At 38.1% G+C, this 15,146-nt stretch overlaps 1 protein-coding gene across 1 annotated transcript in view; it reads left to right on the top strand.

The window, feature by feature from the left end:
* HERC1 (HECT and RLD domain containing E3 ubiquitin protein ligase family member 1) overlaps positions 1-15,146 on the top strand; it is a gene marked incomplete at both ends in the record, with an annotated part of 161,097 nt that overhangs the window by 44,257 nt on the left and 101,694 nt on the right. The window contains 3 exons of the mRNA XM_080690546.1: positions 1,751-2,063; positions 2,496-2,616; positions 9,686-9,737. Of these exons, the coding sequence (XP_080546672.1) occupies positions 1,751-2,063; positions 2,496-2,616; positions 9,686-9,737 (486 nt within the window). The remainder of the gene's footprint in view (positions 1-1,750; positions 2,064-2,495; positions 2,617-9,685; positions 9,738-15,146) is intronic.

The raw sequence follows: 15,146 nt of genomic DNA, 5'->3' as shown, positions 1-15,146 counted from the left end.
TTCCTTTGTAACCTGACATTTTTTTTTACACCAAGATTATGAACATTTCAGAAATAAGTATTATTTAACCTAGTGTTTTACATGCTGTAATGGACTTTACAGTGAGCTGGAGGGCTTATTATAACATAGATTGCTGGGCTCTACTACTAGGGCTTTGATTTAGAAAGTATGAGGTGTACTGATAATTTGCATTTCTAACAATGCAATGCTCAGATGCAGACGCTGTTGATCTGGGACTATACTTTGAAAGCCACTGATCTAATTAATTACTAAGATTTGAAATTGTAGCACTAATTAGTTCTTATGTGGGCTCTTTTGCCTGGATCTAGGAATCAAGTTAATAAGAGCTGATTGATAGCTGATCATGGTGGTGCATACCTATAATATCAGTACTTGGGAGGCTGAGATAGGAGGGTCACAGATTGAAGACCAACCTCAGCATCTCAGCGAGACCCTGTTTCATTGTAAAAAATAGAATAGGAATGGGGGCGTAGCTTGGAGATGAATGCCTCTGGGTTCAACTCCAGTAGCATGTGTGCGCATGCAGACACACACACACACACACACACACACACACACACACACACACACACGTGCGCACACACACCAACATGAGAAAGCCATACAAGTTTTATTAATTTTATGTGAACATGGGGATGTTCCAAAACAGTGAACTCAAGCCGGGCGTGGTGGCGCACACTTGTAATCCCCGCGCTTGGGAGGCAGAAACAGGAGTATCATGCTGGTTCGAAGCCAGCCTCGCTGGCTTAAGAGACCCTGTTTCCAAATAAAAATATAAAATAGGTCTGGGAGTGTAGCCCGGAGGTAGAAGAGGTTCCAGGAACCCCAGTACCACCAAAAAATAAAAATAAAAAACAAAACAGTGAACTTTGAAGAAATGACTGAAGCATGATGCTTTTATACTTTTTAAACAAAGAAGAGTAAATTTATGAAGGATTGACAGAACAGATGGCGTCTGGACTAGGGAAGTATATTCTAGGGACGTTATTAAGTGATATATTGGGGGAGGGTTTAGAAGTTGGCAGAAAATAAGGTTTTCTTCAGAGAGTTTTCTTATACAGATTAATTGCCACCCTCATTACCAGCCTCTTGTTATAATGGCTATTTTCTGGCCTTGGTATATGAAGGACTGCTCTTCTAGAAAAATTACATAGCTTGCTGCATGTAGGAAAAGACAGGTCAAATGGCCTTTTCTGAAGTTATAGCTCCTTAAGTAATTTCAGTTTTAATAATCAATATACCAAATGGGCATATATTAAGTTTGCATATCCTTAACTCTTTCAAAATAGAATCATCCAAATCTAAATTGTATGAAGTAAGCCGGGCGTGGTGGCACACGCTTGTAATCCCTGTACTTGGGAGGCGGACACAGGAGGATCATGCAGGTTTGAAGCCAGAGACGCTGGCTTAAGAGACCCTGTTTCCAAATAAAAAGTATAAAAATAGGTCTGGGAGTGTAGCCCAGAGGTAGAAGGGCTTCTAGGAACCCCAGTACCACCCCCCCCAAAAAAAATTGTATGAAGTATATGAGTATTTCCCATTGTAATTTTTATGAAAAGTATAATGTTTTAATATAGCTTTAAATTTATGTTGTATTTAATGTCTAAAAAACATTTTTTCCCTTTTTCAGTATGTTTTTGGTCCAAACTTTTTGACTATTTTTATCGTTATTTTCTTTGCTCTTGTCTCCCCATGTGTTAAGACCTTGTTTTTGTGTTGCATGTTACAGAAATCTTTCAGTGTTTCCTCTCAGCCCGTGAAGTAGCTCGTAGCAGAGACCGAGATAGAATGAACAGTGGGGCAGGGTCTGGGACTCGAGTTGATGAGCCACCTCCTCAGCCTCAGCAGGAGCGAAGGGTCAGCACAGACCTTCCTGAGGGTCAGGATGTGTACACTGCTGCCTGCAACTCCGTGATCCACCGGTGTGCCCTGTTAATATTAGGAGTAAGTCCTGTCATCGATGAGCTTCAGAAGCGAAGGGAAGAAGGACAGTTGCAGCAGCCTTCCACAAGTGCCTCTGAAGGGGGTGGACTTATGACCAGGTGGGACTGACTAGAAATCGAAAGCATTACCCTCTTTCCTTCATTACTCTATGCATTGAAATGGTTTATTCTCAACGTTAGAGTGTTTTCTGAAATTAAAAACATGGAGGAAAAAATACAGATTGTCTAGGATGAATTTAAAATAACAGTGATACTAATTCAGCATGGAATATAAATTTCTGATTAAATGAGGAGGCAGAGTTTTGCATACATTTGGAAAACATATAAAGTTATTTGTATCTCTATTGGCATGCAAATTATCTTGGTGTAATTGAAAAGCGCCTTTTGCTTGTATCTAAGTCAGGATTTCCCATCCACAAACACAGTTACTTCTCATTGTGTGTGTATTATCTGTATGCTACTAGTTTCTTTCAGTTTTATGTTTACTAACAATCCCAAATCAAAAAACTTTTCTTTGTGCATGCGAGACAGAAGTGAAAGTCTTACTGCAGAGAGCCGCCTAGTCCACGCAAGTCCAAATTATAGACTGATCAAATCGAGGAGTGAATCTGATTTGTCTCAGCCTGAATCAGATGAAGAGGGTTACGCACTGGTAGGTATACTTAGATTGAGTAAAGAAGGATTTTGTTTTCAAGGTATAGGTACATAAGGCTTTGGTTAGAGTAATTATGTTTGTATTAGACATATAAAAACTTTTAAAAAAATAACTTTAAAAGAAATGAGATAACTATATTGCATACATATTTACTTCCTATTATATATTATTGAGTTTTGTCTTCAGTCTTGACTTCTTCTGTAGTCCAAATCACATATCTGACTCCTTGATAGACGTTCCACTGCATGTATCAGGCTGCCCCAATCTTACCCTATCCAAAAGTGAATTCATCTTTCACTCAAAACTGCTTCTCTCATGTTCCCTAGTTTACCAGTTGACACTATTATTACTTAGGCTGGAAACCTGGGATTATCCTTGCTTTTTTTCCCCTCTCCTTCTTTCTTGGTTCTTTGTCTCCTCCTCAATCCAGTTACTCCAGTCTTATATTTCTCATAATATTCTATCTCTCCGACCACTGTTCTGCCTCAAACGTTCTCTTTTCCATGGACACTGGGAGAAGCTTCTACACTGGTTGCCTGCCTCTTGTCTTGTGCCCGTCTTACACATTTCACTAGAATATATCTAAAAAACCTGTTTTCACCTTCTGTAATTATAATCTTTTAATAGTTACCTATCAGAAAAGCCTCAGTATATGGACTGCAGGCATTTAGGATAAGAATTGATCAAGTAAAATGCCAATTTTTATAAAAAGTAGGAAGTAAGGTAAAGGTGTGATATGATTAGCAAAATAGGTTATAGGGTGAAAACTAAAGATTGCATAATTTAAGGAGCTTTGCACTCTGAGTTGATAGCTGGGTTTTCATTTTGTCTGTTCCTTTGCCTTCTATGTGATTTTCTGTGTTGTGTGACCTTTCTGGATTTTGGCGTGTGTGATATATATATGACAATGCTTAGACTTGGCTTCTGGTTTTTATTTTACTGCTAAAGAGCTATGGGAAGTGATAGCTCTAATAGAAACTCTTATTTTTTTTTGACTGAGTGATCTATACACTCCCTTTTTCTAAAGTTTCTCTATTATATAAATTGAGATAAGGGATATGAAAATATTTTTGGAAAGTGTAAAGTGCTACATATACACAAAGTTATTGGTTTTTTTTATTTTGAAAAATAAAATTTTTTATTTTGATGGAACCCAGGGGCATTCTACCTCTGAGCTACATCCCTGGCCCTATATTTTAAATAGGATCTCACCAAAGTTATTGTTTTAAAAAATCCAAAGTAGGGGTGTATTCATTTCGAGTCACCCCTCCATGCCAGTCTGGTATGGAGCTGTATTTCTATTTTCTGTATTTCTATCTTTCTAATAAACTTCTTCAAATAAAAAAAAAAAAAAATCCAAAGTAGCCCGGGCGTGGTGGCGCACGCTTGTAAGCCCCACACTTGGGAGGTGGAGACAGGAGGATCGCGCAGGTTTGAAGCCAGCCTTGCTGGCTTAAGAGACCCTGTTTTCAAATAAAAATATAACAAATAGGTGTCTGAGAGTGTAGCCCGGAGGTAAAAAGGGTTTCCAGGAACCCCATTACCCCCCCCCCCCCACACACACACACACACTCCAAAGTATAAAAGATTCCTTATCTAAGAGCATTCCAATAGTATCTTCAAGCAAGTTTCATTTTGTGATGTTATTTTTCTTTATCTGTATCCCCTTTGTATCTCTCTCTATATATTATGTCTCTCTATCACAACAGGTACCCACTGTGCTACCAGTTGTGCAGTCCAGTGAGATTCTTTCTCTATTCTCTTATTTTTCTAATCTGGTCAGTCTGGTTATCTAGTCTCCCAACCTTGTGATTATTTTAAACATAATCATGCCACTTCTTTCCTCAGGATCCTGCTGTGACTTCACTTTTCCTCAGAGTCAAAGCTTAAGTCTTTATAGGGGCCTTCAAGACTCAGTGGCTTCTGGCCCTGCTCACTTCCTCTCATCCTCCCTTTGTCCACTCTTCCTATGACTCCTTTGGCCGTCTTAGATCCTGACCACTTCATGAACATACTTCATACATTCCCCTTCATGCCTTTATGCGGCTTTTTCTTCTGGCTCGAGTACTGTTGTCTGTGTGGCCAATTCCCTTGCTTTCTTCATTTTGCTTCCTCAATAAAGCTTACCCTGACTACATTATTTAAATGGCAGTTTCCCTTCCTTCCACATATTCATTCTTTGCCCCCCTTTTCCTTGCTGTTATTTCCTTAGAGCCTATAATTTACTCATTTCCATATTCATTGATTACATCATTTAGCCTACAACAGAATATAACTTCTTTAAGGACAGGATTTTTTTTTTTTGTAGTATTATTTATTGCTGAATCCCAACTACCTGTAATAGAGCTAACACATAGTTGGGAGTTAGGAATTAGTGTTTGAATTTATGAATGGCAATCTAATCTATTTTGGCAAAATTTCTGTGTCCATTAAGTTAAAGATCTTAAAAACACATGTACCACTAGCAACAAGAACAACAAAACGCTGGCTGATTGTACTGTCTTACTCAAAAATCTCATTGTGTCTGTATTGCCTATCTAGAAATGAGAGATTCTAGAAAATGCCACCTGCCTGCTGTTTTTGTTTGTTTGTTTTTGGTACTGGGGATTGAACCGAGGGGCAGGTCTGTTTATTATTTTTTATTTTGAATTGGGATATGGGGTCTTGCTGAGTTGCTGAGGCTGGCCTCAAACCTGTGGTCCTCCTGTCTCAGTCTTCCAAGTACTGGGATTATAGGCATGTCCCACCATACCTGCCTGTCTGCCTTCTTTCTCTTCTTCTTTTCTTTTCTCTCTTTTTTCTTTTTTCTTTTGTGGTACTAGGGGTCGAACCAGGGGCATTCTACCTCTGAGCTACACCTCCAGACCTTTTTACTTTTTGTTTTGAAGCAGAGTCTTGCTAGGTTGCTGAGGTTGGCCATTAACTTTTGATCCTCCAGTCTCAGCCTCCTAAGTACTAGAATTATAGGTATGCACCACCATGCCTGCTTTTGAAGTAGTTTTCCCCTGTAGTAATCTACAGAGCAGTAATTCATAACATTCCATCTGTCATACCCCAAACATACCTCCTTAGCTTATGCTCAAGCATTGCTTGAAATGTCTTTCTCGGCTTCTTTGCTGAAGTTTTATCTCTTTCTTAAGGGTTGGCTAAAAGATCACCTCTTCCAGAAAGCTTTTCCCAGATCACTATACTCAAAGTGATTTCCTCTTACTCCTATGACAATTTGTTAGGACCTCTAGTAAATCACTAACAATTTGTCTTATGTTGGAATTATTTATGTATTATTAGTATATCTTCACAATAAACCTGGAAATCTAAATATTTTTCTAAATACTGTGATGATTCCAGCACAGTGCTTTACATATATAATTGTTAATGATTGTTATTTACTTTGGCTATAATGAAAAGATAAAAAATAAGGATGGGTGTAGTTAAAATGGTATACTTTTTAGCCGGACGTGGTGATGTACACTTTTAATCTCAGTACTTGGAAGGCTGAGACAGGAGGATCACAGGTTCCCATCAAGCCTCAGCTAGTTAGTGAGGCTTTCTGCAACTTAGTGAGACCCTGTTTCAAAATAAAGAAAAAAAAAAAACATTAGGCTGGGTTTGTAGCCCATGTGTAGAATGTCCCTGGGTTCAATCCCTAGCACCGCAAAAAAAAAAAAAAAAAAAAAAAAAAAAAGACAGAGACAGACAGACAGACAGAAAAGAGTGACATATTTTTTTGGAAATAGACAATGAAATATGACTTAGAATAGACTTGAGACTCTTTATGGACATTGATCTAGGTAAGACATTTAACCTATTGAGCCCCAGTTTCTTTAGCTTTAAAAGGGGGATTATTATTATACTTGACTCAGCTGTGTTGTTGTGGAGAGCCAGCTCAGTAATACAACTTAAAGTATTTTGAAAATTATAAATGGAGAGGGTGCATCAATGAAGAAGAATTTAGCCTACCTTTAATTGCTATGATTGTCCATTTATGTTTTTTAGTTGTTCATTTAGATTTACAAAATGATATCTTTTGTAAAGATTGGTTTTTATTTATTTTTTCTTTTTTCTTTTTTTGGTGGTACTGGGGTTCCTGGAAACCCTTCTACCTCTGGGCTATACTCCCAGACATCTGTTTTTGTTTTTTTTTTTGGTGGTACGGGGGTTCCTGGAAGCCCTTCTACCTCCGAGATACACTCCCATGGGCTACACTCCCAGACCTATTTTTTTTAACTTTTTTATGTGGAAACAGGGTCTCTTAAGCCAGCGAGGCTGGCTCCAAACCAGCGTGATCCTCCTGTCTCCGCCTCCCAAGCGTGGGGATTACAAGCGTGGGCCACCACGTCTGGCTGCATCTATTTTTTTCTTTTTTTTTTTGGTGGTACTGGGGTTCCTGGAAGCCCTTCTACCTCCGGGCTACACTCCCAGACCTATTTTTTTTTTTATATTTTGAAACAGGGTCTCGTAAGCCAGCGTGGCTGGCTTCGAACCTGCGCGATCCTCCTGTCTCCGCCTCCTAAGCGCGGGGATTACAACTGTGCGCCACCATGCCCGGCATATTTTTTTAATAATTTTTTAAAATTTGGAAACGGGGTCTCTTAAGCCAGCGAGGCTGGTTTGAACCTGCACGATCCTCCTGTCTCTGCCTCCCAAGCATGGGGAGTACAAGTGTGTGCCACCACGCCTGGCTTTGATCATTTTTTATACAAAATACCTAAAAAAAGATGGAAAGACAAGAACTTGAAGGAGAGCAGATTGCATTGCAGATAAAGGGAGGTCTGAGCAGAACATTCAGCTTCAGAGAGCCTAAGGAAGATGAGCAAAAATTGAGGGATATGAGTTTTTTAAGCTGAAATATACATTACCTTTCTTTCTTTTTTTTTTTTTTTTGGTGGTACTGGGGTTCCTGGAAGCCCTTCTACCTCCGGGCTATACTCCCAGACCTATTTTTACATTTTTATTTGGAAACAGGGTCTCCTAAGCCAGCGCGCGCTGCTGACTTCGAACCTGCGCGATCCTCCTGTCTCTGCCTCCCAAGCGCGGGGATTACAAGCGTGCGCCACCACGCCCAGCCTATACATTACCTTTCTATGCTGCATGAGATTGTTTTAGATTTTCATTCATATCTTTGGTATCCACTAGTGCCTCATATACTCTGAATTGTTAATGAATGAAAGGCTTTTTAAAAAAGGCTTGAATTGCCGGGCATGGTGGTGCACGCTTGTAATCCCTGCTCTTGGGGGGCTGAGACAGGAGGATCGCATGGGTTCGAAGCCAGCCTCAGCTACTTAGTGAGGCTCTCAGCAACCTAGTGAGACCCTGTTTCCAAATAAAATATAAAAAAGGCCTGGGAGTATAGCTCGGAAGTAGAAAGCCTCTGGGTTCCACCCCTAGTACCACCACCAAAAAAAAAAAAAAAAGGCTTGAATTAACCAGCTCAATGTTAAATCTTTGTTTTAAGCCTCTTTCATAAAGTGTATTACATGAAGAATTGTCTGCTTGTATCTTAGTAAATAAAAATATCAAGCCTTGTTTGATTGGTAGTCATTCAATATTTCTTACTTTACCTTTCTAATCTATTCCCAGCCTCCTCATGTCTCAAAGGATTAGAGTTAGCATTTAAAAAATACTTTTCATTTGGGCTTGATGTCGCATACCTTTAATTCAGTACTTGGGAGGCTGAGACTGGAGGATCATGAATTCTATCGCAGATTTTAAGACAGCCTCAGCAATTTAGCAGGGCCCTCTGCAACTTAGTGATACCCTGTTTCAAAATAAAAAATGAAATAGACCTAGAGATATAGTTCAGAGGTAGAATGCCCCGAGTTCAATTCCTAGTCACACACACACACACACACACACACACACACACACACACACACACACACCGATACACACATACACACACACTTTTGTGATGTTCTGCTAGAGATGGACCACCAACAGGAAAAGTAAGATAAAGAACAATCCACTGCTTAAGGAGAAACAGTTATTTCTGGTTTTGAAGCCTAAGATTAATTTCTTCCACCAGCAATGGTTCTATGTAATGAAAATACCTCATTTTAAGACAGGAGGATGCCTTTAGGAGCTATTGGTTGAGCTCTTTGTTTTATTCAAGACAATGAGACCTGAGAATATACTTATTTCTATTGATGTATGTTTGGGCTAGTAAGTAATAAAACAAAAATGCATTTATCTGCACATGGGTACATGTGTCTACATGTATGATAGGTGAGGATATTCTACAGTGATGTTTCCCAGGTAGATCTGTTTTGTCATGTCTGTTGCCTTAATTCTTTGACACCAATTTAATGATTGTGATGATAGAATATAGCTGAAGTTGTTAAGACCATAATGTCCAAATACTAGCTAAGTCATATATGGTGTCTATATGATTAGCCATACATATGGGCACAGTAGTCAGTTGTTTACCCTCTCTACCACCATACACACACAGAAATATGCCTTTTCCTGAAAGCCTTCACTATTTTATTAAATTTTATGCAGTTTTACCAATTTGAGATTTCTCTTTTTTTAACGGGTTTTAAAAAACATTTTAAAATCTTTTAAAATACTATCAGATAGTTAGGATTGTTTTTCTTAGTATGGTTTCATCAGGTTACCTTTTTTAAACACATCGCCCCAGCTAGTGCAAATTTTGAAAAGGAAGTAAAGATAGAGAAAAGAGTACTAATTTTGGAAAATGACACTTTGCTGCAGGGGCTTTAGAGAGTATTAATACTCTTTAGGCTTTAGAGAGTATTAATATGATCATACTGTGAGCAGGAAAGACACGTATTTCAAAAAGGAAAAGGTAACAACAGAGAAAAGTGTCCTCTACTGTGTTAATAGTTATACCTAAACTTTTTGAGTTAATATCTCAGATGTTATGTGCATGTGCTTTTTTTATAGCTGTTTTCAGTGGTATTTAGAGACCTTCTGTTGTTATTCTGGCTTGATTAGTGAATAATTTGACATTGCTGCAGCTAAATAGATTATTTTTCTTCTAATATTTTATTAAATCTTAATCTTACAATACTTTCCAGAACTAAAGTTTATTTATTTTTAATAGAGTGGCAGACGAAATGTTGACTTGGACTTAGCATCATCTCATAGGAAGAGAGGTAAGTATTAAAATACTAAATACCTGGTTAAATTAAAGTAGCAGTTTTTGTACCTGATATATTTAGATCCCACTGTTGTTGAAATGTAAGTTTCAAAAAATAAGCTAGAGTCATTTTATCAGGAGAATTAAAAGGAAGGTTACTTCCTTTATATACCCTTTTAAAATATGGAGATATTTAGGAGTTAATAATCATTCTGTTTCTTATTTTCATGTGTTTTGCAAAAATGCTCTTTGAAAAATTCCTGTAGAATTTCTGAAATAGTGCATTCCACTGTTGGGGGATTCTGTACATCATTTCCTGTGTTTTAGCTCTCTGATAGACTTGGTGTAGTTAAACTAGTACTATAGGAAAGACTTCTCTTTGCTCCATCCATTTCCCATACATACATGCAATCATTTTGAAAGAGACAGTTTTTTCCCTTTTGGTTTCTTAATATAAAGTATGTAATAGATGAACTGATTAATTTATAAAACTCTTTTTCCATGAGGAATAACGTTTTAGTGTTATCAAGAGTCTTTTTGTTAGAAGCTCTTTCTGAATGAATGGCATAGTTAACTCAGATATGCAAATAGAGGAAAAGAACTGTGTTAAGTAATGTAAATCTAGATAACTAAAAATTCTTTTAAGTATTATTCTCTTTTAACTAGCACATATACATATATATTTATATTTTTTGATATGTTTGGAGAGGTACTGGGGATTGAATCCAGGGGCATTCTACCTATGAATTATACCTCCAGCCCTATTTTATTTTTTATTTTGAAACAGAGTCTCACTAAGTTGTAAAGGGCCTTACTAAGTAGCTAAGGCTGGCTGCAAACCTGTGGTTATGTGTGCACTTAAATTTATTAAAACCATTTATTTATAACGTGCTTGTGAAAATGAGAAATTTTACCACATGCCACTAGTGCGTGCGTGCCTGCCTGCCTGCCTGCCTTCCTTCCTGGGATTTTACCCAAGGATATTACCTCTGACCTACTTATTGGGGTTGGCCTCAAACCTGTGATCCTTCCTGTCTCAGCCTCCCAAGTACTGATACTACAGGGATGCACCACTGCTTTCGGATGTAGTAGCAGTTTTTGAAGCTTGTGAGAAAGACAAGTTCCATGATTTTAAATCTTTTGTATTCAGAATAAAACCCTTCTCTTCAGAGCTTCTTTGGCAGAATGTTAGGTTTTCCTCCATAGAACTGTTGCATCTTTTTTTTTTTTTTTTTTTTTTTTGAACTACAGATGGAACACGAGGTCCTTCTATCTCCAAGCTACACCCCAATACTATTTTATTTTTTATTTGGGAACAGTCTGGCTAAGTTGCTGAGAGGTTCATTAAGTTACTGAGTCTGGCCACGAACCTGTGATCTTCCTTTCTCAGCCTTCCAAGTACTGAGATTATAGGTGTGTACCACCAGGCCTGGCTGAAATGTTATTTCTGAAGAATATTTTGCAGTATTTTATCTTTTAATTTAGCTAGAATGCAGAGAACGATTTTTCTGAAATGTCAGGAATAATAAGGACCAGGGCTGGTACTTACTTTATCAAAAGTCGTGTGGAGGGGGCCACTGGGGATTGAACCCAGGGGTATTCTACCTCTGAGCTACACCGCTAGCCCTGTTTTATTTTTATTTTGAAACAGGTCTTGCTAGGTTACTGAGAGAGCGTTGCTACTTCCTAAAGCTGTTCTTGAACCTACGATCTTAATGTCTCAGCCTCCAAGTACTGGAATTACAAGCATATTCCACATGCCTGGCTATCTTTTGAGATTGTAATATAGCAAAGCTACTGTGTTTCTTTAAAAAAAGACAAGTTATTTGCGATAACAGAAATTAAATCATATTAATATAATGTGTAATATACATTTGTGTTTATAATTATTTCAAAATTGGCAGTTTATCAAATTTAGGATTTAAATTTTGGGAACAGCCGGGCGTGGTGGCGCACGCTTGTAATCCCCGCGCTTGGGAGGCGGAGACAGGAGGATCGCGCAGGTTCAAAGCCAGCCGCGCTGGCGTAAGAGACCCTGTTTCAAAAATATAAAATAGGTCTGGGAGCATAGCCCGGAGGTAGAAGGGCTTCCAGGAACCCCAGTACCACCCCCCCAAAAAAAAAAAAAAAAAATTGGGAACAAACTTATTTTCGTGATTTTGTTCAACTTAGGTGACTTTTTTCCCCCAAAAGTTTCATTTATGTTAATAAGTACATCGTTTGATGCTAGAGAAAATGGCTACAGACTTATTAAGTATCATAGTGGATCCAACCTATAAATTAAGAGCTTCCTACTATAATAATTTTATTTATATTTACAAGCAATAGTCTATTGGCTAAAATTATTATTTTCTCTCAAATCTTTATAGTGCTTTTAGAAATATGAGACCTAAGGCCTGTTACCCATATTAGCAGATAGCAAAGTAATAATCTTTAAATAGGCAAATTAGCATCTTTATCTTGAATTAAAAGTATCATGTAATGTGAATGTGAATTACTTAGGAGGAATGAATATAACTTTTTTTAATATACTGGAGATTGAACAGAGGGGCATTCTACCTCTGAGCTACACCCCCAGCCCTATTTTATTTTTTATTTTGAAACAAAGTCTCACTAAGTTGCCTGGCTTCACTAAGTAGCTGAGGCTGTCCTTGAACCTTCCTGTCTCAGCCTCCCAAGTACTGGGATTACAAGCACCACCACACCCAGCTTGAATATAACATGTTTAAACTCCTGTCCTAGAGTTGCTGCCTATTCATTCTTTCAAATAATTATCCTAATACTAGATATAAATTTTCTATATGTTTAGTTTTAAATATTTGTTTATGGATAAACTTTTTTTTTCCGGTACTGGGGATGGAACCCAGGGGCATTCTACCTCCAAGCTACACCCCCAGCCCTATTTTGTATTCTTTATTTTGAAACAGGTTCTCACTGAGTTGCAAAGGGCCTCACTAAGTAGCTGAGGCTGTCCTCAAAAACCATGATCCTCCTGTCTCAGCCTCCCAAATACTGGGATTACAAGCTTGTGCTACCATGCTCAGCTTGGACAAACTCTCCTTAGAAAGCTCAAGGTTGGAGCCGGGCATGGTGGCACACTCTTGAGATCCCAGTACTGGGAAGGCTGAGACAGGAGGATCACAGGTTCGCTGCCAGCCTCAACTGTTTAAGTGAGGTCCTCTGCAATTTAATGAGACTCTTATTTCAAAATAAAGAATAAAAAATAGGGCTGGGGGTGTGGCTTGGAGATAGAATGCCTTAGGGTTCCGTCCTCAGTAAGGCAAAACATAAAAAACAACAAAAAAGAACAAGCTTAGCCAGGCGTGGTGGCGCACGCTTGTAATCCCTGCGCTTGGGAGGGTTTGAAGCCAGCTGCGCTGGCGTAAGAGACCCTGTTTCAAAAATATAAAATAGGTCTGGGAGTGTAGCCCGGAGGTAGAAGGACTTCCAGGAACCCCAGTACCACCAAAAAAAACAAAAACAAAAAACAAGCTTAGCTGGGCATGGTGGTGCACGCTTGTAATATCTGTGCTTGGGAGGCTGAGACAGGAGGATCGTGCGGGTTTGAAGCCAGCCTCAGCTGCCTTAAGAGTCCCTGTTTCTAAATAAAAAATATAAAATATGTCTGGGAGTGTAGCCCGGAGATAGAAGGCCCCTGGGTTCCATCCCCAGTACCACCAAAAAAAAAAAAAAAAAAAAAAAAGGCTCAAGGATGTGCCTGTACCTGTTATACCTGTTAACTTATTTTAGGTTAATAGGTAGTAGGTACGATGGTGCATGCCTATAATGCCAGTGACTAGGGAGGTTGAGGTGGGAGGATCACCTGGGTGACTTAGTGAGACCCTGTCTCAAAATAAAAACTAAAGAAGGCTTAGGATATAGCTCAGTGGTAGAATGCCCCTGGATTTGATCCCTAATACTGCAAAAGGAAAAGAAAATAGCTTGTTGGAATTTAATTTTATTTTATTGAAAACAGGAAAGCAGATAAAAGAGCTCATGCAAAACATTTATTTTTTAATTACCCCTTTAGGAAGTTATAATAGGGAAATAAGCTAGTTATGTAACTTTTCACTGTATTACTTAATGTGGTACCAATTTATTATATTAACCTAAGTTTGATCTCCCCACAGAAAAATTTTGGAAGGTTAGTAGCAATAGTTACTTCTCATTTTACAGGATTCTAGAGTTTATAGATTGAACAATGAAAATGCACACTTTATAACTTTCATTTTCTTATAATGGATGTCTTTTTAAAAATTAGCACTGAAAATATGTTTAAGTAAGGCATGTGGCACATGCCTGTGATTCCTTTACTCGGGAGGCTGAGATCGGAAGGTTGCAGGTTCAAAGCTAGCCTCAGCAACCTAGAGAGACCCTGTTTCTAAATGAGAAATAAAAAATCGGGCTGGAGGTGTAGCTTGGAGGTAGAATGAATTCAATCCCCAGTAATAAACAAACAAACAAATAAATAAAATACATTTAGAAAATTATATTTTAAAAGGAATATTTGAAAATCTTTGTGTATATGGTGATTACCCTTTTGGCCATTGTGGGTTTTTTTTTTCATAACTGATGGTAAAATAAGCCACCCTAATATTATTTATTGTCAATATGGAGCATACACCATATGCTCCATATTGGAGGATGAACCAGCCAAGTTGATGAACTGTTTGGGGCCAAACTGTTTAGATGTTTTGATTCTTTCTTGAGCCATGAAGAACAAACAAGTGTCTGACCAAGAGAGAATTCTGCTCCAGAAGGAGGAGATCTTAAGTTTTTCCCCTCATCTACCTTTTTGTATTTATTAATCTGTGATTCTGATTTACTGAAAGAACAAGAGAAAGATAACAAGATTTAGTTATATCTTGTTTATTGAAATTAAATGGGTATATAAATTATAATTAATACTTGATTACATGTTTCAACAGCTCTTATCATGCCTCTAAAGACTCCTTAAAAGGACTTTTTTCTTTTAATCTTGGTCTTTGCATCAGGACACTAAGATTCCTGCTATTAAACTATGATTGCTAATTTTTTTCCTCTCACTTCAGCTACTGTGTGAGTTGGTCCAAGTCCTTTGTCTAAGAACGTAAAATATGGTAGCAAAGGGCAGAGCACTACAAACAAGTGCTTTTAGCTTGATTGCCTTGTTCAACTTTTTAGGGGCATCAATACAAAAAATATACATATTTTTATACATATTTATTACATATTTATATACATATTTTTTGTACTGGGGATTGAACCCAGGGGAATTCTATCTCAGAGCTATACCTCAGTTTTGTTTTATATTTTATTTTGAAATGAAGTCTTGCTAAGTTGCAGAGGCTCTCATTAAGTTGTTGAGGCCTGGCCTGAACTATGATTCTCCTGTCTCAGCCGCCCAAGGACTGGAAATACAGGTGTGTACCACCACACTGGCTTC

Source organism: Muscardinus avellanarius (genome assembly GCF_963383645.1).
Source record: "Muscardinus avellanarius genome assembly, chromosome: 3".
Classification (NCBI taxonomy): Eukaryota; Metazoa; Chordata; class Mammalia; order Rodentia; family Gliridae; genus Muscardinus; species Muscardinus avellanarius.
The sequence above is the reverse complement of the archived record's forward strand: the minus strand, read 5'-3'. Positions and strand labels throughout refer to the sequence as shown.